The sequence below is a fragment of the Cyphomyrmex costatus genome, unplaced genomic scaffold (genome assembly GCF_001594065.2).
Source record: "Cyphomyrmex costatus isolate MS0001 unplaced genomic scaffold, Ccosl1.0 scaffold815, whole genome shotgun sequence".
Lineage (NCBI taxonomy): Eukaryota > Metazoa > Arthropoda > Insecta > Hymenoptera > Formicidae > Cyphomyrmex > Cyphomyrmex costatus.
This window is the reverse complement of record NW_017280392.1, coordinates 117484-143745: the sequence shown is the minus strand read 5'-3', so window position 1 is coordinate 143745 and position 26262 is coordinate 117484. Positions and strand designations below refer to the sequence as shown.

The window sequence follows — 26262 nt, the reverse complement described above, 5'->3', positions numbered from 1 at the left end:
TATAAATTCTATGCGTATGATTTTTTATCATATACAAAAAAACAGCGATAATTTTAGCCGACGCAGCAACATTTTTTTACGTGTTATTTATCTTTATTTTTACGAAAAATAATAACAAAATAATGACAAATAATATTGGTCTGCTACTTGGATGCAATTTTCCATTTAACAATATAATATACATATAACAACATGTGTGTCTTATATTACAGACATTACAGTATATTGTTGAGTGAAAAATTACAACTATAATGATACGAAATATGAAACTTGATGCTTGCTAGGAAAAATATAAATATTTAACAAGAATAATGTAAATTTGCCAGCGTAATAGAAAAATAAATTAAATTGTTTGACATTTTTGATAAAGAGATTTATAGCGACATATTTATTTTAACGAGGTTTTTAAAACGTTTCACAGTAGTCGGCCATGGACAAATTTTTGTGAATATCAATGATATATTTTCGGAGGCCGGGGATAATAGAAGAACATTGACATTACCGATAATTGATACATATTTGCGATTTTTAATATGCATATATAATCAAACTCAGATAATAACATTAAAATCATATAGTTTTAAATAAAAATCAAAATATTATTAATAAGTTTTAATGTCTGCAAAGTCGGCTGTCTTTAATAGTCATATCGATTCAGGCGTCTCATTAAATTTTTATTGTTAATGTCGCGTTTGACGTATAGGTAGCGCTGGCATCACGTGACTGCGGCAGCTGTCGCAGTCGCGTCGTTCGATGTATATCGCGTGTTGGTCACGTAGGCTGGCTTTCTATCAATTGCTTGATAAAATTGAATTATTTTCAGTGTTTATTATCGTAAGTTCGCGAATTACTTATTAATTAGTGCAACGATTATCGTGGAATTTGCTGGTGCGAGAAATATTAGTAGGTACGAGAGAATCTTTCCACTGTCAGTTCTTATCACGTTTCTAACCTTGTTTCTCTAATGTTCTACACGCTACTTCGTATTTTGAATGGCATATGATTAATTTGCTGCGTATAATGTTTAAAATATTGATAAGCTACATCAGACTAAGCTACTAAGAACGAAAGCACGAGATATTATCTCAAAAAATGTTGTATAATCTTTAAACTGATATTTTTTTTGTATGTTTATGTTGTGTTTATTGTCATTATAATACTGTCACTAGTTTTTTATATTCTGTTTTTCTGTATTTAAGGTTTGTCGTTTAGAAGCTAAGCTAATGTGACATTGAAGATGGCTGATGCACCATCAGTCACAGAAAATATGGAACCAGAAAAACAGGATGATCTTATGAAGAATTATGAATTTGATGGACAAACGTATATCTATACTGATAAGGCGACGAATATTACTTATAAATTTGATCAAGAGAATAATAAATGGATTGTGAAAGAAGATGATAAAGTGAGCTCCAACAGTAAGAAAAATTCTGAAACGGAAAAGAAGAAAGAATCTGGTCCTGAAACTGATGCAGCTGAAGCTTTTGGCTTTGAGAATGATACACATACTTATACAGATCCAAATGATGGCAGTGTATACTTCTGGGATAAAGAAAAAAATGCCTGGTTTCCGAAAGTTGATGAGGATTTCATGGCTAAGTATCAGATGAGTTATGGCTTTACGAATACGGATACACCACAACCAGAATCTCCAGAGCCAAAGCAGCCTCAGCCTGTTCAGAAAAGCAAAGAAGAAAAGGAGCAGAGAAGAGTAGAAGCCAAACGGAAAGCTCAAGAACCACCGACTTGGTTTGAAGTCGACGAGGCTCATAACACCGCTATCTATGTATCTGGCCTACCTTTGGATATTACCATAGAAGAACTCACCCAACTCTTCACCAAGTGTGGCCTCATAGCAAGAGACGAAAGAGGAAAAGATAAGATCAAACTATACAAAGACGGCAATGGAGAACCAAAAGGGGATGCTCTTTGCACCTATATCAAGGTAAGAATGTATGTCTTATGATTTAATTTATATATACGTTGACAGAATTTGTCCTCAATTTGTGCTTTTAATGTCGTTGGTAATGTTGCATCATAAAAATGGATATATCAGTATTTTATTATACATCGTTAAATACAGAATATATCGAGAGTATATCGATATCTATGTTGATATATTTACAGACAAAGCAATGAAAAAAATAACGAACACAAGAATGGATCAAAAAATAAAGATATCTCTTGAAGAGTTTCGTTTTACTTTTTAACTAACTATCTGACTGCAATTCATTTATAAAAATTATGCACTATGATTAGCATAAATGAATATCGCCATAATATAATTTAATTAATTACTAAGTGATAGTTATAATTACTTATTCAATTCGCATTTTCCTCGCGATATAGTAACAAGCATCGACAATGTAAGATTTTTAAGTCAGTACATAAATTATTCGGGCATTACATTTCAATCGTGCGAGATATTGTTCAGTAAAATAATCACTGTGAACTAGAAAAAATATAGAGAGACAATGATTAATTTACGGTAATGATATTACAATATATAATAGATAAGTACACACTGAGAATATTTGGATGTCAGTAACAGTATCGAGTGCGATGTCTACAATATTCTGACTACAACATCTCAATAATTAGTACATCTCAATAGTTCTTCTATTTAGAATGTTCAGATTATTCAATATTTGGACAGAGGAATCTCAAGGAATATTTCGAGATTAGCTTTAATTGTGCTAACTTTTCATGGTTTGCAAAATTAATTTTTACAATAACAGCCACAAATAATATAAATTATAATAAAATAACGCTGGCAGTTTAACAGTGTCGTTGTAATGAAAGTTTATCTTTCAAGTGGGTTTTTTTAGATGCGTACATTATGTAACGGAACAGTAATAAAGCTGCAATTATATAATTATAATTATTGATATAGTGATTCAAATTTTTCTTTCACGGCTTCAATAAAATCTCCTCCCGCGCGAAGTCATTTATTTTATTATGGAACTGCGAAAGAACGTTGTTCATATCTGCTAGATTCTGAGATTGATGGTATCCGTTGGCTAAAAATGCGCCATATTCTCGTCCTTGTGGTAATACTTGGGCAACTCTTGGTACAGTTGATTGCACACGGGTTCTATTTGAATGATGTCGTGTGCGCTCTCTGGGCATCATCTTCACGCTGTCAAAAATTATTGTAAGAAAATTATCAATTACAGAAAATTTTAATAGCTAAGTGTATATATTCTTAAAATTGTTTATATACTTTTTATGTGTTTTCTTAAAAATTTTCAAGACATATTTTATATTAAATATAGTTTAATATGAAGGTGTTAATACTTAGAAGGTGGTCGCGATCCTAGTTTGACACCATGAGCCCATTGTTGACTCTCTCCTTGATCTAACCAATTTCTTCTCGAATTTGCTCGATTCTTCTTTCTTTCATCTGGTTTCCTCTGTTCATCTGAGTACTTTTTGCCCTTTTTTCTAGGCTTTAATCTTTGGTTTTGCGGCGCGAAGGGGTCTTGAGACTTCTTGCGTCTTCTGGCTGAAAAAGCCAAAATATCGTAGATAAAATTCGTTACATTTATATCAGTAAAGTTATGAAAGCTTTTTCTACTGAATATTTCGAATACGTTTCTCACCTAAACGGCCGGCGGGTACTTCGCATATATAATGCTTCCGTTCCATACAACTCCTTGCACTCCACTTATATTTCAAGACGGGATCCATTATGATACAGTGCCATGCATACTTCTTGGATCTCCCGGGTTCCATTTTCCCGAAGCTCTGGAAAACCATCTTTTCACCTGTTACACCCCATTCCCAAGCCATTTGTTGCCAGTTGAAAATTCCTCCGATCCATCGCTCCAATTTTGCTGTTGATTTATAAATTTAGGTAAAAATTGAATGATGTAACAATTAGACAGAGAAAGAATAGCTTGTACTCACTAAATTGATCCCCCATTAGGTATTTCCTCAGCATCTTGTCTTTTCCGTTTCTGTCCAATATTGCTAAAGTGGCATTTCTGTCCTTGCAATGAAAGTGCGCCTCTCTCCATGGTGCCGTACCGGCGCTCAGATAATAACAGAATCGTTTCAGTCGGAAGAATCCCACGGGGCATGCGAATCTTCTCACGGGTTCATGCTGTCGCAACGTTATGGATTGATTAGTCAAAGGACTAATATCAAAGTTTGGCGCTTCCAAAACGGCCGAGGATAAACCTAAAAGAAAAAATAAGTCACGTATGAATAATTTCATCATATTTCGTCAAATTGTAAAAGTTTCATTTTTTTGGGTATTCAGAACTATATTTTATAAGGAAAATTACTCGGTCTAATTAGTTTTGAAAAAAAAGTAACGGTTAGAAATTATAGTGTCCTGCCTCTTATTAACTAAAATGAGTGCCATTCGTTCGGAAAATTTGATATTCATTAGAAGATCGGAGTCAAAGTTTGCTATAAGCTGCTCCGAAAATGAATTTATATTTTTTCGTCAATTTTTACTTTTTTGGATTTTTTTACGTATGAGTGGAATAAAAAGGAAACTTGGGTCTCGATTAATGGTGGGTGTTGAACATTTTTGGAAAAAATAAGCGGAGTTCTGGTTGCTCCTAAAGAGTTCTAGAGTTCTCATTAGTTTCAGAAAGAGTTCCATCGATTAAATCGATGAAAACATTGCTGAATTAATTTACTTACGATAATTCCAATTTTATATAGCTTCATTCAATCGATTCAAATTAAAGGCAAAAAGTGATCAATTTTTTCATGATAAAGATGACAAGTTGGCGCTATATAAAAATTGGTATTATATACAAGTTGGTGTTACATATATACAAGGATCTCTTGGGATAAACTTCAGGAGACGGTACATTTTTTACCGAAAGAATCAACTTAATCCTTTTTAACTTTTGTTAAGAAACCCGTTTTATCCAACATATTTTTAAGAAGCTACGTGTCCTTGTTTGGATCGGCTGTAAGGTACGCAATCGATCGTACGGCAGCATATTATGCGTGACAATACTAGTCCACGTTCTTGCTTTTTATCTCTTTTTGCAAAAGCAAAGGACGTGAACTAGTATTGTCAGACATCACGTGCGTGCGACCGGACCATGTAGCTCCTTATAAATGCATCGGACAATACAGGTTCCTTAAAAAAAATCTTTTGTGAGATCTACCGTCCTCTGAAGTTTAGAGCTCCTGAAACACCGAGTATTTACGATCTTACTTTTTAGTGGTCAGAATTCTTTTTAAAATATATTAGAAACTTTAGAATTTTTTTGAAGAAGAGAGCCAGCAATTTGTAAATTATATTGAAATACTAGAAATAAGATATAACTAACTTCACGAAGATGTATTCGATTTTTGAAATTTTCTTGAATCAGTAATTTTCAACAGTTATATTTTGGCACGAATTTTATATTTTGATAAATCTCACTACTTTGAAATGCATATTTTTATCTTTTTTTTTACTTGCATAATTTATGCACATAATTCATGTGTTCCAAGTGAATACATTTTTGTTTCGTGGCCTTGAACGGAATTTAAACATTATGTAATGCCGTCTGCGGTTCAAGCGTGACTAGGCGCCACACCATTGCATAGTCGAGACATACGAGCATTATCGATCATTAAATTGTTGAGCATTGTTTCGTAAAATAGGTTATTTAATCCTCCGCCTCGTATGACATCAGATTCGCAGTGTTCTCTGGTTTATCATTAAAATGTAAATGTCCTATTTCGAAGACACACCCGCGTTTCATTGTGCGACTTCTGTAAACTTATAAATCATGAATTTTATCTTTGTATTCATATGTATTCGTCTCAGGTGTATATTTACGCGACATTGTAGACTTTACTTATCTGGCAAGAAAAAAAAGGGAAAGAAGCACATTATATTCGACTTTTATTAAGGAAAAAAATCAACTTTATTCATTACAATTTTAACGATTTACCTGCGAAAGATTCGATTGATTCGATCGATTGAAATGTTTAAGGCGTGACAGATCCTTCGGATGAAACAGACCGGCATAAATAGAGCAGCTTTCTACGATAACGATATGCGATATATTGATGTACGCATACAATAGGCACCAAACAATAGTTATCTATAATTGAAATGCCAGATTGAAAATGCATTAACAAAGATTTAAAATACAAATGATTCAAGAGATTTTAAGAATCTTGTAATTTTCGTATCTCAGAAGGTTTAACAACTTCGAGAAGAGGATGTATAATTCGCGATTTAATTCTACGAAAGATTGTAGTGGAAGGGTTTATCCAACAGGTGTGTGCCAACGTTTATTACAAATTAATGTAACTGTTACGAAAATTTATATAAACGGTGTGATACGTTGGAAATGATTATTTCTCATATGTGTCCAATTAATTACTCAAAGATCCATCTCCGTGAGTCATCGTCGCGTAGACAAACCTTGTGGCGCGCATGTCACATAAATTCCATTTATGATACACAACTAGTATCGTATGACTGTTAATAAATACCAGAGATTTAACCTTTCCGCCCGCAGGCTTCCAATATGGAAAACACATTCTTGTTCGCACGACAATTATACATGTGGAAGAATCAAACGCTTCTATCAAACTCGTAGATATCTAACTCACAGAGCAATTTCTAGCGTGGATAAATCGATGAGGTAAACAAATTGAAATAAATAGAAAAAGGATATTAGGCCTGTAATAGCCTTTTACTAAATCGTAAATCTGCTCAAATCGGAATAACGTAATCGTTTAATATCACGATATCAGTTTTGACCTCGATAATAAATGACGCGAGGTTATTGAATTGGAAAGCAATTTTAGTTGCGTATTCTTTTTTCTGTTTTTTTATTACCTTCGTAATGAGCAAAAAGAAGAAATAGGCTAACGTGAAATTACGAAACACCCATAAAAATAACACATTAAAACTGCTTACTTTTGCAAGTCAGGATTGAACGTATGATAGCGCATTCGACATTTTCTATTCCGTGAAATTACGATTTTGTGCACTTTTTTGACAAAATCATTATTTAAATTGCTAGAAGCGCAAATAATATTTTATTTATTCTAAATATAGTTTTAAATTTATGTTATGTAGTAGTTTTTGAATGGATATTTAATCGCTGACAGTAGAATTTTGATATCAAACTCTATACGTATGTACAAATATGATATATAGACCGCAGATGTAAAAGGATCAGTATCAGATGGTTAATCGATTAGTTAATGCCTGAAGTGCATATTAAAGCGATTGGACTGAAAACCTGTTCGAAGTGGTCAAATGCACATTTACACATAAAATTTACACATCAAAATTCTACGAGAACTGGTTTCTACGAATAATAAAAACCAATAGCACTGTCAACAGTTCCACGCCTCTTAATTACAGAGTGATCAGTTTTAGTTAGTCATTGACTGAATGTATGTATTGCGCTTGTATTAATTTGAACGAGCTTTGTAATTTTGCGGAGGAAAGCTTCAATCCTGGTTAAAATAATTATAATTAGTTGATTAACATAATAATAATTATTATTATAAAATGTTTTTATTTAAGAGCATTGTAATTTATTATAAATTTTCCGAAATATCCTTTGCCAGAATTTACTACGTGTTTAGTTGCACGTGAATTTGCAAACTATGTAAAAGTTTGTTGCAGCTTTGGACGCCGCAATATATGACTTGTTTTAAAATATGAGACATAACAAACGAGATGGGCAGCGCATATGTTGCATATTTCATTTCAGCAGGAAATTCAGGTTCCGAGAGGCTGTATTTAAATCTCTAATGTGAAAATTCATTCTAGTTTCCTAGTTTTTGCAAAATGTAATTTGATACGAGTTTGAAATTAGATTTTTTACGTTTCAAATTTTACTTAAAAATTAAATAAAAAAACTTTCATCAGAGTTTATTTTTCTTAGAAGCATTATATTTATGAGTGTCAGAAATAATTTTTTTCTTGATTTGTGGACCTTACTGTAATATATACTTCTTATCACAGGTGCGCGAACTGCTGCTTGATACTAAAATAACTTTTGCGTTAGCGGCAGAAAATACTGTGGAAGATAACGGCAGCTTATTCGCATAAGTATTCAACCATATAGGAAGTCACGTAAAGAATTTTTTCTATTTATGGATGAATTATAGATATATAATCGTTTTTTGTTTAGAATTGATATTGAATTCCTAAATGATTGATGTTCTTATTGAAGATAAAAAAAATACATAATATATGAAAAAATACCAAATAGGTACAACGTCATTTTTGTTAGCGAATTTACACGAACATGTAAATATACTGTCACGTAGTTATGAATTGCAAATATTACGGGTCATAGTCGATAAACTCGTATAAACATCTAATGTGTGCTCTAAAGCTAGTTAAAAATTCCTTAAAGTTAAAATTGTAGTTGAAGTTGATAATACTCATTTATACAGCATCCATTATCGAAAGCGTTGTACGATTGTATTAGATTCTTCAAAGAAAGGTTTCGCGAGTTATTCAATATTTTTAAGCACATCTAATCGATTGATACCGATAGTCGCAACAGGAAATTATATTTATGGTGTATATCTGCCTACAACTTGCACTTTCATTCATACAACGTTTATGGCACAAGGCTAAACCTCGGTCGCTGGGTGGACATTCTTCTCATATTTCCAGAATTTATCGTCACTTTCACGAATGCACTGCTATTACCTGTAATTGGTCAATTAACTTTTGATTTTTATTCATCACGTTGTCAAAGAGAGTTAATTGATTCAGGTGAATACTAAAATTTTATTCGTCATAAATCATAAGGATTATGATCATTCGACTATAACTAATCGTTGAATAATTACATCATTTTTATTATGCAATAAAGTTTTATTAAATTGTATGATCAATGTGACATACATATCTTTATAATGATTATACCATTGATTAATTTTGAGTTTTCCAGTTTGTACGACCGTAAGCACTCTACGTTTGTTGTATTCACAACTATTCTCGCCACATATCTGATTTGATGGTAACCATTCTGCTGGTATCGTTTCCGCCTAGATGCAATCTCGCGAAAATAAATCGTTACATCTGTTCAGAAACTACATGACTGTTGGACTAGGATATATGTTTCGATCGTTAACATATTCGCGGTTTCCATCAGAAAATGCACGGTAAAATATGCGCGTCCCAAAACTGTCTGCGCAACATTTCACCTGTAAGCAACGTTTAATCTTACGTGCAGAAATTTCACATACGTTTTATATAAAGTATGCATTCTTTAAGGCTCGCTTCAAGCTTTTATCAAACTTTAGTGGAACATTAAAGTCGACTTTCTCAAGAAAAATGTGAATAAAACAACGTCAGATTAAATAGAATTAATAATCTCAAAGCACTTTTCGTAGAATAGGAAATCTTTGTAAGAACATAATATTAGCTTATAGTTCTATAATATATAATAGATTTATATATGCACCAAGTTATTTTTATTTATTCTATATCTGCTGTATTTCTAATTTTTTAGTTAACGTAGAAAATTAGTCGTGTTGTTGGCGATATTATCACGTAATCTTCAAATTCGTGCACATACAATTACACGTTGTGTTATCGTAACTACCGATCTATATTGGAAGTGTCATTAGGCTGCCAATTAGCAAAGCACGTAACTGCTAATGGATACAAACAACTCAATAGTGTTTCTACGTCGAAGATATTTGTTGATGATTACGTTTGAATTATTGTTAACATAATCAATTATATATTTAGTTATATTTGTACAAATTAATATATATATTCCGTTTTATATTAACTTATATTAAGTAATAAATAAATAATAATTTATTATAATTTACCGAAAAATTATAATTTTTTATAAAGAAATTTTCGGTAAATTTATTGTTTATTATAATATAAGTTAATAAAAAACGGATATTAAATTGCACACAATTTAAAAATACTGAATATAACTGAATAATTGATTATGTTTATTATTATAATTCAGATGATTATTTTTAATTGATATACGCTCACATTTCGGCAACAAGCAAAATTACGTAAGATAATAGATTAACCGCAGGTTGAATACAGGTTAATTATATAATAATACCGAATTCTGTGCTATTATGATGGGAATCATAATTGATGAGGGAGGCCGCATCCTGATCCTCTCCTGTTAAACGATCATTTATTACTGTAATTTCGTTGTTTCAATACACAATATGATTCCCAAATATGGTATCCATTGTAAATCTGCGGGTATTTCTGTTTAATGCAATACTTTATTCGGCAAATTTTTAATTACTATAATTCACATTTCAAAAAAACGTATAATCTATTACCTATTATACTTCTCAGATTAATCGCGCGCTGAGGTCTCTCTGTATGTTTACCCACTCACCCGTACTCCGGATCGTCCCTCTCATTGGGATCGTCCGCGATCTGCTTAATCCACTTTGCGCACTTTAAATTTAATTACCTGCGACACACAGAAACAAGGCCCAACACTTCCACATGTCTTCTTCACACGTCTTTTATTCGCCGAGGTACTCGATATAGAAGTCGCAATACTCATGCAGGATCGTCCTCATTCTCGTTTCTTGAACCTCGCCTTGCATCCAATTTCACATATTGATAATCGCAGTTTCGTAAATTCTCAGAGTCGCACGGAGAAAAAAAGGATTGACTTTCGCACCCTTTTTTTTCGAGATCGAAGGTATCTCTATCGCGGTCGATAGGATATACCCAGACTATTCGTCGATCCGGACGATGGGGACCGTTCTTCGACGGAGGTTCGTGGCCGACTGAAGCCGCCGCTTCCATTCCGCTCGGCGCGTACCTTCGCGCGCTCCGAGCTTACGAGCGGAATTCTCTCGCGCCTCCCTATCGCCAGACGCTACTGTGATCCTTTTCCCCGATTCCAAGGAACTACGGATCTGTCGTACACAGAATCTGTCTGGCTTACCCCGATTTCGTCTAAAGTGAGTACGCGTTTCGCGTAGTTATTCATGGAGTAGCTGCGAATTATTCGCGCTTCTGTATATTGTTTATTTTATAAATTACCTTTGAAATAATTTTCTTGTAAAATATAACACATTTCCTAGCGATTCATACATATAATTATTTTTGTCATATTAGTTTATACATTAGAAATTTTCTGTCATCTCCGTTTTATGCAGAAATACCATAGAGTATTCTTAAGTCTGCGTTCTTTCAATATCTGGCGTTTGCCTTGATTAAGACGATTTCGAAATAGCGGAATTTATCGTTGTACATACGAACGCGTACGATTTAATGACTTCTGTTCACGTTTTGCATAATAATCACCAAACCGTCTTAAAACTCAAGGCTATATGAACTTAGCAAGCATAGAGCGTGCGATAATTACGCGTCAACGATATAGGAATTGTTGAACGAACTCAGTGGAACTGCGACGAATACTCGCGAAATGTTTGAGAAACTGCGCGCCAACAAAGCTAAAGTGCCTCAACATTGCATTCAATATCATTATCGTAAAACGGAGCGTAGAATAAGTATTAGTATAACTTTGCAACAAAGTAAGAGAAGATTTTAGACCACTCAATGCTGTGTGTGTGTGTGTGTGTGTGCGAGAGCATTTCATCAGCAATAAAGATTCTGTGAATAATTAGAACAAACGAATTATTATTATTTCATCAAATAATTATACAGAGTAAAAAGGAACATTCAGCATGAAATAACATTATGCAGAAACAGTCGTTTGTTATTTATAGCACTTACAATCTGAAATGATATAGAGAGAAATTAATTAATGCAAAAATTATTCATTAATATTTTTCAATATTTTTGCCCATCGACTTATAATTTCGCTTAATCATTTAATTATGTTTAAATCAGAAGTCAGTTATTACTTACAATGATTATAACTTGTAATTTTAGACATAGAATTAATCAAGCTATATGGAAAAATTATTTTATAATAACTTTCGACATTTTTGTCTATCGATTCTTATAATTTCACTTAATTATTGAATTACATTTAGACGAAGAGTCAGTTATTATTTACAATGACTATATAACTTGTAATTTTAAGCAATGAGAGAATATGCTATCCGCTACTGATAAATTTAATTTATATAGGTATATGTATAATAGTTAACAATGTGCGAGAATACTATGAAAGCGTGACGATCTCAAATTGGGCGTATATACACTTCTAAAATATCATCGAGATGAGATCCACCAGACGAGCGTTTACATTTAGTGGCAGCCTGCCAATTGGGTGCATTAACGTCTATCTGTCCGATAGTATCTTTTGGAGGATTAACGTCTAAATGGCGCTGATTATAATGTAGTAACAGGAATAGTTGGAAATGTCAGCAAATAAATCTAAGATATCACGAGGTTAAAAGCGTAATTTGCCACCGTCTAATCAGATTTTGCGAATCTTAAGCTTAATTATTCCTACCGGCTTATCGCTTAGGAAGATTTCGCTTAGTATGAAAAGTGTTAAATACGGTACGGTACTCGAAAAATGTATGATGTATTCTGAAAATCTGACTATCGCATTACAAATGTCAGAAATGCCGTGTCTGTTCTACTTTATCTTTGAAAAATGCACGGACTGCACATTTGTGATAACTATTATGCACTCCATACGACGCCCTTAGTCGCTATCGTGGTTGCATAATTTAGATAAATCCACGTTTCTCTCCATCTTCGTACGAGAGATAGCTATTTTTGCATACGTCTTGTATCACGCAGTAAATATAAATAACGGTAAGCTTATAATAGATGATGATAATGATTTATATATATATATATATATAATAATATATTATAACTTTTGAATATTGCATGTTCAATCACATTTAAATAATGTATTATACTTAAATATTGGATTGGGGAAAAAAGTTCTTTAACATATATGTTTTTTGTAATTTTTTTTAGGGCACGTGGAAGATCCACAAAGTGAATAGAAAATTTTTCATCTTTTTTAGCTCATAGTTTTTTATATGTAAAAATTACTAAACTTATAGAAACTCAAAAATATAGTAACCTTTTCAAGTAGAGATTTCAAGCTTTAGAAACCTCTTTTCAAATATAAATTTCGTTTATTTTTAACGAAGATGTTGTAAAATGAAGGTCTTTTTACATATAGCAAAAAGAATTTTTCCCTAACACAATATTATGCGTTTAATGTTGGAATTAAAAGCTATTTTGTATGTCTGTGACTTTAAAGCACGATTTTTCTTTTATTTTTTATCACACACAAATACAGACCGTGTTTTCGCGGATGACAATGAGAGTAATGTTACGTACAAACTACTATGACGGCGATTCATTTGTGCATTCCTGATGCTTTGAAAGGTACACCGGGAATGCTGCAATTCGCGGAATTGCAATTTGGGGTGGGCTGATGACTGCGTACCTGAAATCACAACGGTACGATTGACAGATTCAAGTAATTCTAGATATTACGTCAGGCATTATGGAGATGTAGATGCAATGGTCATGTTTATGGCTTGAGAATCATCGTCACCATACAGACGTTTACATCAGTGTAATGTTACTTCAAATCAGCCATTTTAAAGAATTAGAATATTACGTCAGACTTAACCATTTAAAAGAGTTAGATCATTTTTCTACATTTGAATAATCTTAATTAATACGTAAATTTCCTGAACTTTCACACATTTATTATATTTTTTGTATAAATTAGATTTCATTTTTAATATTTTGTGTTCACATACATTGTGTATTCGCACACACACACATATATTGTATATGTAAAATTCAAAAACATAAACGATGAAATAGCAGTAATTTTATTTTAGATTAAGTTTTCATATTAAGCAAGGTTACTTATCAATGTACGTTACGTGTATTCTAAATCCTTCTAAAGATCAGAGTAGTAAGTTATAAAAGTTAAATTGAAATTACTTGATAAATATTTGATAATATCTCGGAAAAATTGGAATGCATTACTTTTCCAAAATGTAATCGTGTACATATAGCAAACTATTATTACTACTGCAATCGAACCCTCAGGAACTCGATCTGAGACTTCCAACCAGATTTACAAGTGGGTGCGTTTTTCTTTAATGTGCACTTACCGTAAAAGGAAGATACTTTTAAAGCAGCAAGGATCATACATCATTAAAACTGCATCCTACAAAGGTGCATGCAATGAACGACTTTGCTGAAGTATCTAAAAAAATCAATCAGCTATATAGATTTAAGAATAATTTTGTTGAACTATCAAAATAATTATGTAGAAAGTAATTGTTGAAATGTCAAAACTTTTTGCGACATTATTTATTATGCTTAAGATTCCTACGTAATTATTTTGATCCAATAACATTATTTTCAGACATCTGTATCTCTACACTAAAAAAAAATTTACTCAATTCCATGTTAATATTGTTTTCAATACTAACATTCTAAACATTTATTTACAATAAATAAATATTTATTCAATAAAAAATGGTAATAAAATCAAATTAATGGTTCTCATGTCAAATAGAAATATATGTTTACATTTAGTAAATATTTAGTTAGTCTTATTCTTTCCATATAGGATATTCAACGTACGTAGAAAATATTTATTTAAAAAATGTTAGTTTTTATTGATCGCTAAAAGAGATAATTAACATTTCATTTAGCATCTTCAATCGTTCATTTGTCAAGAGTCGGAGGAAAGGTTGACGTCTCGCCGTTGACGATGCTCATATCCATTCATGAGGCGTTTTTGTTACGGAGAAATTTCACCGGTGTAAATTAGCAATTTGTAAAGCTGTAATTTCTGCGAGGTTTGTCGTTAGTCAAATACCGAAGCGTTAAAGAGTTCTTAATTGTGCCGCCGCCGCCGGTGTGCTCGCCCGCGGCGCAAATACGACGAGAGACAAAACGACAATTTTTATGAGCGCACCCGTACACGCTCGTGCGCACTTCAGATCTTATGGAATTCCGGAAACCGGTTTCGCAAAATGTGCCGTGCGTATATGCGCTCGTAACGCGTAGTGTCCCTGCGCCTAATATGGAAAGGGTTTTGTCGCGGAAACTTTGTAGTTTCGATGGGAAACAATAAAGGCGAAGGTATGCTCGTCTCGTTAGAAAACAGAAATCAGATAAGAAATAAGTATTCAATGAATGACTTGCCAGAACTTGCAAGGTCAGGCTCAATGCATGATACTTTAGAGATCACACACGAATCACTCTTTGTGTGTGATTTGATAACTCAGTATCTACGTTCTATGCAAACAGACTTCTATTTTTGAACTAAGTGCAGCATATCCACACACATTATATTATGGAAAATTATTTTATTCTAACTCGAGCGTAACTTGTCGATCAAAATTCTACTCTTACAGTTAGATGGAGAAACATCCTGCAGCTTCCCGACATTTATCTGCAAAGTGAAATGTATCCCAAAATACACATCTCAAGGGAAGCCGGATGGTGCTGGCTGGTACTACTCAAGATATCAGGCTGTAAGATACAGCGATATATTATTATCTAACAAGAGTATATAGGAAATTATTCTGTAATGAACGTTGCATGTCTAATGAGAAACGCTTTATCGATTTTAAATTACAGTCTTCTTTGTATCTGCCGTCTAATATTTCGATTTAAATTCGATTCTCTCCATTAAAAACCTCGAAGAGTTTCTCATAGCGACTCTCGTTACAATTTTTTAAGTTAAGGATCTGTTGACTGGCGTGGTAATTTCATGAGGCAAATTGGATTATTAAAAATTCGGCGTACGCATCTCTTGCGATGACACGTTCGGTTATACACCGTAACTGTAAATCGGTCACGATGTAATGAAACTTACATGTGCGATCATCGAGTGTAATTGGCTGACTCATCCCTGGAATTTTGTGCGATGCAAATTAGTGGGACAACCACGATCTTAAATGTCAATAGCGTAGGCGTAGCACCAACGTGCAATCATTCTAATGATAATTCAGTGTGATCCTTTAGTTGAGTCAGCGTTCCGCGCAATGTACACGTTCTCGTCACTTCGCACCGTGTTTAATTCAACTCAAAAGGCGTCAGCACGCCTTATCATTTAGACCTCGTTTCTTTTTGCGTCTAAAAATAGTAAAAATAACAGCATGTGTTAAGAAAGCAATGAGATATTGCTGTATGTATATGCATTGAATTTTTACGCTCTAGTCAAAATAGAATTTAAAATCATCTTCCGTCGTCGTTAGCTTCTTTCCACCTGTCCTGTCTCGAGTGAACCTTCTTCAATGCGTTTCTCAGCCTTGCACTTCAACCTGTCTCTTTACTTACGGAAGTTGCGGCGGTTATTGGAATGCAAAATATGTAGAACTGTAAAGTAATGTGTCGTTAACGGAGACAAGTTGCAAGAAAAGATAATCGATGAGGACACATTTCTTCCTTATTTAAGAAAAAATTTCTGAAAAAGAAAATATTTTTCGGATCTGTTCTTAAAAGTTTTAATGAATTGTCACATCGCGTGCGTAGCCACGGTATTCAATGCATCTCGGTGAGAAATTTGGCCAAGCGCCAGTACAGTAATGATAATAGACGTCGGCTAACTATAGTTGCTTAGAGGGTACGTCAGTGTTCGTTCCGAAGCATGTTAGATACACGACATCTCACAATAACGATGATCCATGGCGCCTCGAAATCTTGTCGTTTGTCATTAATCAACGTTATACGCAGATAAATGGATATTTCAGATGATATCTTCTACATACATAGCGTTTTGCATCTATTAAGCATCACTATGATACAGCGTGATATTCTTCATTAAATTATCCTACAAATTTTTAAACCGATATATTACATACAATTACATCAGTTACGCGTATTAGTCATGCAAGAAGAATCACATCACGACGTTTATATTTGGAGAAACTTATCTTATCGGGAAGCACACTCTCGAGCAGTCACGTAATTGTCTAATTTATGTATTCTTAGTACGTTAGCTGTAGCTACACGGAGGGGAAACTAGAAAGCTCATTAGCACGTATAGATGAACAGTCGTGAAAAGCGAAAAGCCTTAACGAGCGTACACTTTTATTGCAACATTTATGCACGCTGTCTGTGTAAACGTGTGTTAACAAGTGGAAGATCAACGATGAATTTAAATATGTCTTGCCTGTAAAATGTGAGAATATTTTCCCAAGACGCGTGACTGCGCGCCATTGATGATTGTAACATGTGTTACGCGTATACATCGACTGGAAGAGAACACGTGTAATTTAACGTGAACTGGATGCGAGGGTATACTATGATTGCGGTGATCTAACATAGGCCGTGTTGCGAGATGACCGCGGGAGCTGTGTCTGGGTGGTCGAGGAGCCTGACAATAAGTCGAATCCCATTGGTAGCTGCCACGGCCGAGTTACGGATCTGGAAAGACTGGAATCGCGTACCCACAGAACCAGCATTTTAATCACTGCTGGGCGTTTATACGCGCGAACAACGATGATCTATGTCTACATGTAGATTATCATTTCACGCGTTATCTAGTCGACGTATACGGGTAGCTGTGTACTTTTTCCTCCTTAATCTTGTTTAGCAAAATGCTTGTTTAAGTTAAGTATTTCCGAGAAGTTGATCTTAATAGAGGAAAATAATTATTATACGAATTGCGTGATTTGTACTTCCTTGACACATCGCGTAAATGCCTTACCTATGTGTCAGAACCACACAAGAACGATTGCGGCGGGAAATGATACTGGTTTTGTGACGTGAGACAGATCATGCGATAGGAATTGAGAAAGGGGATCTCCCATTTAAATTACTTTTGCAAGTCCCGTGCGGAGATGATGACGTCAACAGTCACGTCGCTTTCCGCTCGCGTCCCACCAGCTAAGGGCTAAGCGAAAGCGAGACGTGTTAAAAGAAAAAGAATGGAGCCTTGAAGTTGTCTGGCGCGTGGGTGTTGTAGGATGATGTATGAAAGGAACGGCGAGGCCCTTTATGTCCGCAGGTTCTTAAAGCGTGTTTACTTGATTCTTGTTCCTCGTATAAGGTATCCTTGAATCCAGAACTCTCTTACGTGAATGATTAATACAAATACCAAAATTCGTAGCTGTTGTATTTTTCTATGTAACTTTCTCCACGAAAGTATTAATAAGCTATAAAATTAGCCATAAACTCCCGATCTGTTATCTGTAGCAATTTCACAAGCGAATGGTTGAAATTATTCCTTACTTTCAACGCGGTTTGGTATAGGCACGTAGAGAAATAGTAGAGTAGGAGGGGATCATTTTGAACCTAAGAGAATTTTACCTAAGTGGGTCGACGCGCGACGGTAAATCATTACGATCGCCTTTGGATACTTCCCGGAATAGCCTCCGCTCGATCTCGATCTTAAGATCGAGTGTATAGTAGGGAAGCTATTTTTTAGGTCATCGTTACAAGGGAGACTTGTCTCGGAGATCCTTACGTCATTCGTCGTCGCGACATCGCTCTGTGTGCATATTTAGATAGTCGTCATTCTGGTCACGTTTGCCTCATCGCGTATTATCACGCCAAATGCATATGAAACAAGGACCAGCCGCTGCATTATGCAGACTGTCTCGAGATATTCAACCACCGAATTCAAGACCAGCAGAATTTTGTCTTGCCGGATATCATCAAGTATTCCTTCTCTATAAGATTTTATATACCGTTGCTATAAAAGGTTCTCTCATTTGGCATGCCTTTCTTCGAGAAACGAGAGACAGTTGGCAAATCCTTATTTTCTATTCATAGTATCCGTCTATGAATGGTATGAAGTCACGGTTAAAATGGCGCTAAACTGCTCAGGTTTTACGGGTTTTGTAAATAAGCGTGACACCATTACCGCTCTGAAATGGTTTTGCTATTTCTGATACATATATAATATTATACGCTTTCTGACACATCTAATGCCCAGAACGCAAATGATGGAGCAACAGCTCAAAATAATTCCTAGAATGTTTGCGAATACAGTTGACGATCTAAATATATATACGTATATTAGCGTCCACATGTGTGTATTGAAACGATAAGTTATTTACGTTTTTACGACTTATCCATATACGAGAGTTTCTTAGGATTTCTTTGAAGCTGTTAAGAAATATAGTTTAGTTTTGACGATATAATCTGTAGTTACCGGCTTAGGTTTGGAACTTATGTTTAATTTTAGCTTTCTTTTAATCTTCTGAGTCATAATTTTTTTTTTACCTCTTTTATATATGCTACTAAAGTTTCGTCAAATATTTTTCTTTTTCACGCAATAAAACTCAGAAAGTTTTTCTTAAAAGTGTCTTCAAATAATTATTGAAGTAATGTTAAGTAGCTTACGTCTCTCTCCCCCTCTCTCTCTCTCTCTCTCGCGCTCTCTCTCTCTCTCTCTCTCTCTCATTTTTGCTTTCATTATCTAATATTAAAAATATTATTTTATTTTATTTTATTTTATCTCATGCCATTTTTTTCATCTTATTCTCTTTTATCACTTTTGTATTCTTGCATGGCTTGCCTTGCCCTAGTATATTAATGAACGCCTTTATCTCTTTCTCTCTTTCTCTCTCTCTCTCTCACACACACACACACACACACACACACACACTTAAAAAGAACGTTTACATGTAATGAAAGCAAATTTCAAGCAGGTACATTAAAAATATTTAATAAACATTAGATTTTATTCACATTATTTCATTCACATAAAATTTGATAAAAGGTACACCAAATTCTATGCACAAGTACAACTTTTCAATTGTAGATAGGTACATTGAATTTAATGTACTTGTGTAACTTAAGTAAAGTACATTTATATATTCGTAATATATTTACTAACAGTGATTTTTATATATATTCGAGGTTTTTTCGAGATAAACAAGAAAATTTTAATTAATAAATTTTATTTAGAAAATTAGGTTACGCAATAAAAGAACAGATTTACTTAATGAAATAACTACTGAATCGAAAATACGCCCAATTCATAAATCCATACGAAATCAAACCTTTCGCATGTAAGTTGGAATTTATTTTGTTGACGTAAACTCACAGTGATTGTCGTGGGCGTAGCCGGCTAGTAAAACGTATTTAAATTGATCGTCAATTTTTACTACGAATTTATCATCAACTTTATCGCGAACACATTGTCAGGTAACAATAGTCCCTCCATTACTTTGGCACAATAACTAGGAACTGCAGCCTATTAACGCCGCCTCTTTTACGTTCTGCGTTAATTACTTTCGGTACAAGACATGCAAAAATTTTCCGAACAACACGAGATTCGCTTTTCGTTGAATCTCGGATGATCTTTAATCAATCTGCAACTTATCATCGATTATTTAACATCTGTTCTAGGTCGAGTCGGTGGATCTAGCATTGAAAATTTTAGATGGCTCGCAAATTCGGGGCAAAACATTGTCGGTTCAGAGAGCAAAGTTCCAAATGAAGGGCGAGTATGATCCCGCGTTGAAACCGAAGAAAAAAAAAAAGGATAAAGAACGACAGAAGAAGATGCAGGAAAAGTAAGTTTCTACACATTTTACGAATAGATTATCTTAAAGGCGCGTTATAGAAACGGTAAACGTCGATTAGCATTTGAATATATAAATAATCATGTTAAGACAAATATCTATTCCTCCTGAATATCCCTTTACCCCGTGGCTCATTGACTCAAAGCGTGATGTCACTTCCTTTCGAGACGCTCCGTAATAACTCGTGCGCGGTGATTCGCATTGCAAAATCGGAATGATCACGTTTCTCCTCGGTTTCTCCGGTCCATTCATCTCTCTTTTCGCTCGCGTCCATGCGAGACGGCGTATCCCCGGGGGATCAAGATACGTTTCATCCACGGTGCATCCGCCGCCACGCGTGTGCATCTTATTAAGGTTTCTACGCACCGTGATGCACGCGTGTCGCGGCTTGTTTAAGACAGCACGAGAGGAGGATGCCTTCGAATCACGAAGCGCGTTGTACGCGTGATTTTATGATACGTGATACCATATAATTCAGAAAAAAAAACCCTTCATGTATCTCCGTGATGCGTGCCTTGTGTAACACGTGTTGCAGTGTGTGTAAAGGCTCTTATAATTGCACAGCCATCGGCTCCGAGTTTGCAGCCGCCAGACTGCTTGGCGTTGGCGGTTCCGGCAAAGGCAGCTGCGCACGTCGATTACCCGCATTTAGTCCGCCGCCGCCGCGTCGGTCTGCATACAGACCAACCCAAAATTATACGGGCACGGCGCACTTCCACTGCAGATTGCAGCGGCTTAACCCGTTAATCGAAGCGTATAACGATTGCACTGAATGACATTGACTTTGTCCCGTGCGTATTTCAGTGTCGTGAACTGTTTCGCGCGAAAGATGAAAGTGATATCGGACATTTCTCAATGATTCAGAAAGAAATATGTTCGATTTAAATGATGATTTTGTACACATTTAACGATGCGATTAAAGTATATAATAATAATTAATAATTAAAATTATAACAAATAATAATAATAATATTTAACAGCAAATTTATAATGATAGAAGGATAAGGCTCCAAAGAAAATGTTTTCGGCCGATGTTTATCGCTTTTTGTATATGATTCATCTTTAACATCGATTTTAACTTTTTCGCTTCATCATATTTCATTGCATTGCTCAATCTCTGTCGCCTTCATCGTTAGCAGCATCCTCTTGTTATCCGGCGTAGGTCGCGTGCGCAGGGTCAACGCCCTGAACTTTGTGAAAACCAGTTATTGGTGAATGCACGGGCCCACGTTTACTGGCCGGAAGTAATCTTTGCAGCAACATACTCTTTCGACACTCGTCATGAATCTATGTTAGTTGCACTATAACATTCGCCATCGGTAGGATTACCCATTTAAGAGTACAATGTACTCGTATTCTTTTTAAGATCAATTTGTGATCAACCGTTTATTAAAATTTTATTAAAATTAAAAAAAATTTTCAAGTGTTATTTAACATTATTAAGATCGTTCTAAAATGTGTAATTATTGTTAAATTGCTTGTTAATTTAATTCGTGATATTACTACGATAGTTTATTTAGAGAATTTGCGTTTCAGGATCGAAAAATTATTTCGACGCATAGTTTAAATGAATATATACGTAGTATATAAATTCACACAGAATTATACGAGTATTTACGATCCAGTTGGACGGTTTAATTTATTTTCCATAGGTTATATTAATAAGAATTGTCAATTTATGTTTTAGAAATTTTATTTTATTAAGTACCTATATTTAATGCGTAAAAATTATATCTCCTTCTTCCGAATTGTCGTTTTTATTTTAAAAAAGGTATACATATGCACTCTTTTCTTATGATTCAGATATGGTAATTCTACTCATCGGCATCATTTTCTCAAGTAATTCCAAGAAGGAGAATCGTGAACCACGATCTATCGATCATTGCGACTGTTCTCACAGCTTTGACGAGTTATTCTCGACCATGCGGCTCGGTGCCGCCAATTTGTGCTGTATCAGCGACGTTTGTCGGCATCTTTAATCTTTGAGAAACGTCACTTCCAATAATGATAGCAGGGTACTGACGTGATATCATGCGAAGAATCGGCAGATGTGGAATCTTATCAGTCCGTCGATATCTTTATCATTAAGAACGATAGTTAAAAATAAACCGTTTATATCGTTTATTAATAGTTTTGAATAAAGTAGTTATCAATGAGAGTATATGTATATAGATTTAAATCCTCAGAAGAAACATTTACGATTGATCTTTTAAGGTTTCTCTACGGATATTTTCTTCAAAGAAGTTCCGCGGTTTGCATTTATCTCCGTGTCTTGATATAATTGTTAATACTAGAAATACCAATATTTGTTACCATTAAAAGAACCAAGTAAATAAATTACTATAAAAATAAAGAAAGTGATGAAAAAGTAAATATTTCATGAGTATAAAGAGATGACATGAAATATTAAAAATATTTCGAAATCCTGTCTTTTGTACAAGAAATTTTAATATAAAAAATATAAATGATTATTAATGATTGTTCGGTATTAGTGTAAAATGCCAACGTTAATATCAGGTTCTTACTCTGATGAAATAAACTGCAATTTTCCGGATTATTGGTATTTAACAATGTACTAAGGCACGAAGATAACTTGTAAACTCTGTATACCTTATTTGAATGTAAATATTACTTTAATTGTCATATGTGTGTTCCCATCATTCTGTACCTTTACTTCGTTTGCTTACAGATTGTTCGACTGGCGACCGGAGCGTATGCGAGGCGAACCGCTGAAATGTGAAAGGATCGTTATTATAAAAAATCTTTTCGCACCGGAGGATTTTGACAAGGAAGTTCAACTGCTCTTGGAATATCAGCAGGATATTCGATCCGAGTGCCTAAAGTGTGGCGATGTTAGGAAAGTTGTCATTTATGACGTAAGTTTTTCCATCTCTATTTTAAGACAAATATCACTAGCTTTATGTCACGATTATTACAATAATAATTAAATATTTTTTTAATTTTACATATGTATACCATACACACACTGTGAAAAATAAAATGTTAATTTTAACATTTTTGCATGTCTCAGAAAATCCACTCAACGTCTTAGAGTTAAAATTAATATTTTACTTTTTACAATACATAAAACCATAATATTTCATAAATATTAAAAACCAGGAAGTATCACGGATTTGTGAAGTTAGCACGATATTCTATTAATATAAAGAAAATGACAAGTAACACTTTTCATAATTCTACAGTTTCATTCTTTATAAAATTCAAACAAAGTTCTCCATTTTTTTTATTAATAAATCAAAAATGAAAATATGGTATATTGATTTTACGAATGTAATACACTTTTCTAAACTACATGAAAAAGATAAATATTACTACTTTTAACAATAGTTCCGTTATGCAAATTCTATCAATATATATAATTTAAAAATAAAATTCCAATACACGTGCATACTAGATTCATGAAGTTAGTACGTCATTTAATTTTTGGTTTCTTAATATAAAAAGTGCGGAATTTTTTTATTTTTACTTATAAGAAACTGTAAAATTATGAAAAATGTTGCTGTGAAACTTAGTATTTTTTTTTCATATTAATAAAATGTGCTAACTTTACAGATCAGGAAGTCACGAGAATTTAATTTTAAGTAGACTTGTATTTAAAATCTTTATTTTGAAGTCGCTGTTTCTCCTTCGAATTGTAACCGATCGGTCCTTTTCCAAGCATCGTATTTTTAGCGACTCGATTTCGCGGAATAAGTGAATGATGAAACATCTTCGAAAGGGGAGTCCCTAACCCCCATAAATTGGTGAGAGGCAAGACACTCCCAGTCTTTGAGCCTTAGCCATGAAACTATTCAATGTCAAACGCATTCCATCCGAGCGACGTATGTTCCTCCCCCCCTTTTTGCTACTATCTGTATCTCTTTTATTGAGATGCTTATAATTATTGTTATATTATAATATATATCTTATTTTAATATTAAAATCTTATTTTAGTATTTTTTTTAGCAATTTTATTTTTTCTGATATTATTCAAAAGATGAAATTTTTATTTTGAAAAATTCATGAAGATGCACCGTAAATGAGAAAAAAATATAAGTTTATATATATATACATGTATATGTATATGTAATTGACATTGTGTTAAAATGTCGAAAACGATGTTATATACAAAGTTAATTAATATGACACACACATACATACATGTGTACGTACGCGCACATACAAATATTGGTTCATAAAGTTAACGCATAAGTAAAATTATACCAAAATTTAGTATAACTCTTTAATAAACACAACTCTGCGAAAAATTATCGTATTTAAAAGATTTTTTCATTTTCAAGGGTAGAGTCTTTGCTTTCAGACAAATTAATCGTTGTTAAATCCTTGCCTTGCATTTTTTTAACGAAGACGTGTTTTGTCTTCTAAAAAATTGCATACTGTAAAGAGTCAGATACTTTAATAAATAAAATATTTGATTTTTGAATATAAAAAATCAACGTAAAAATATATCGAAAAATATATGATTCTGGACTTTCTATTATTGAATTGGTTCTGATTAATTTTTATGAAACAAAAATCTCTTGTAAGACTTAATATAATCTCGTTCCACTGTGTATGTCTTTCTCCTCTTGAGTACACAAAACAGAGAGAAATGATGACATCGGCCCTTAAGCCACTCGTGGAATTTCATGTTCTGCCACCTAATTTACCATAGACATCTCGTTGTCATTTTTTCTCGTTCTTGGCACATGTGTTACCGCCAATGTGTTTTCGGTAAATCATATCCCTTTACTGTCGTGTTTATTGTAAAGTATGGTTTGTTAGAGCGGTGGATCAAAGAATGGGGTATGTTAAGTTAGCACCCCAACTATAGTACTCAGAAGTTCTGATTAGAGTTCCCACTTCCTTTTGACGAGACGAAGAGTTCTCTATAGTTAATAACAAGAGTTCCGCTCAATAAACATTTTTTTTACATTTCTTAAAAATGGAGTGCTAACTTTTTATCGAATTTTGAGGTGAATAGTTCTGAGCGGCTTAATAGCTTCAATTTGCGATTGCCTAGAGTTCCTGATATGTAAAAAAAATATTCGATTAATAAAAAAAAAATTAAAAATTTTTGAAAAATTAATTTTTAGATACAATAGTCCTGATGATAATTCCTGCTTCTTTTTGACGATACGAAGAGTTCTCTATAATTTTTAATGACATATGTGCTTAATAATCATTTTTTAATAATTTTTTAAAAATGGGGTGCTAACTTTTTAACGAAATTCAAGGTCGCATAGTCCTGATCAGCTTAACAGAATTAGTTGAACTATAAATCTATCAATTATAATGTATTCAACAAAACCGTCGTGAAGTAGTAAATTTTTATCTCGAAGTAATAAATTTTAATTAAACTTTTTATTGAGTTTTTTTTTACTCTTAATTCTATTTTCAACATTGTTACGTTTTTTTTGACACTAGCACATTCCTTGCGCGCGCTACGCGCGCGATGGTCCATTATACTCTTTTTAAATATTATGAATTATGTTTCTTTGAAACTTGTTTTGAAATCAACTCCTCTAATTCCTACTAATACAAAATTTCCCTGAAATTTGAAAACCTTTAGAATTTCATTATTGTTTTCGATCGCCACATTAATTCTGCCATTTTGATAAATAATATTTAGTTTATTTTTTTATTCACCGTTTACGTCGAAAAATTCGACCCACAGTGTGGCTGTGCTGGGTCGCGAACAAGAGTAAAGTACATTAAAGCAATCAATTGCCGGGATCATTTTGGTCTCAAAATGTTTCTAGAATTATTTGCTCTAAGAATATCCAGAATCCGACATTTTGCTCATCGTTTACGTCGAAAAATTCGACCCACAGTGTGGCTGTGCTG

The 26262-nt window shown here is 33.7% G+C and overlaps 2 protein-coding genes across 2 annotated transcripts in view; one reads left to right on the top strand and one right to left on the bottom strand.

Annotated features, from left to right (window-relative positions):
* The first annotated feature begins 788 nt into the window (after positions 1-788).
* barc (RRM1_TatSF1_like and RRM2_TatSF1_like domain-containing protein barc) overlaps positions 789-26262 on the top strand; it is a 27452-nt gene continuing 1978 nt past the window's right edge. The window contains exons 1-4 of the mRNA XM_018549371.1: positions 789-907; positions 1200-1948; positions 20240-20406; positions 23105-23291. Of these exons, the coding sequence (XP_018404873.1) occupies positions 1238-1948; positions 20240-20406; positions 23105-23291 (1065 nt within the window). The 5' untranslated portion in view covers positions 789-907; positions 1200-1237. The remainder of the gene's footprint in view (positions 908-1199; positions 1949-20239; positions 20407-23104; positions 23292-26262) is intronic.
* Positions 2491-10759, bottom strand: LOC108781429 (uncharacterized). Its single transcript, XM_018549386.1, is given in 7 exon segments — positions 2491-3142; positions 3301-3508; positions 3606-3839; positions 3913-4185; positions 10543-10578; positions 10581-10636; positions 10638-10759. Coding segments are annotated over 7 exon segments (1158 nt in total). The 3' UTR covers positions 2491-2913.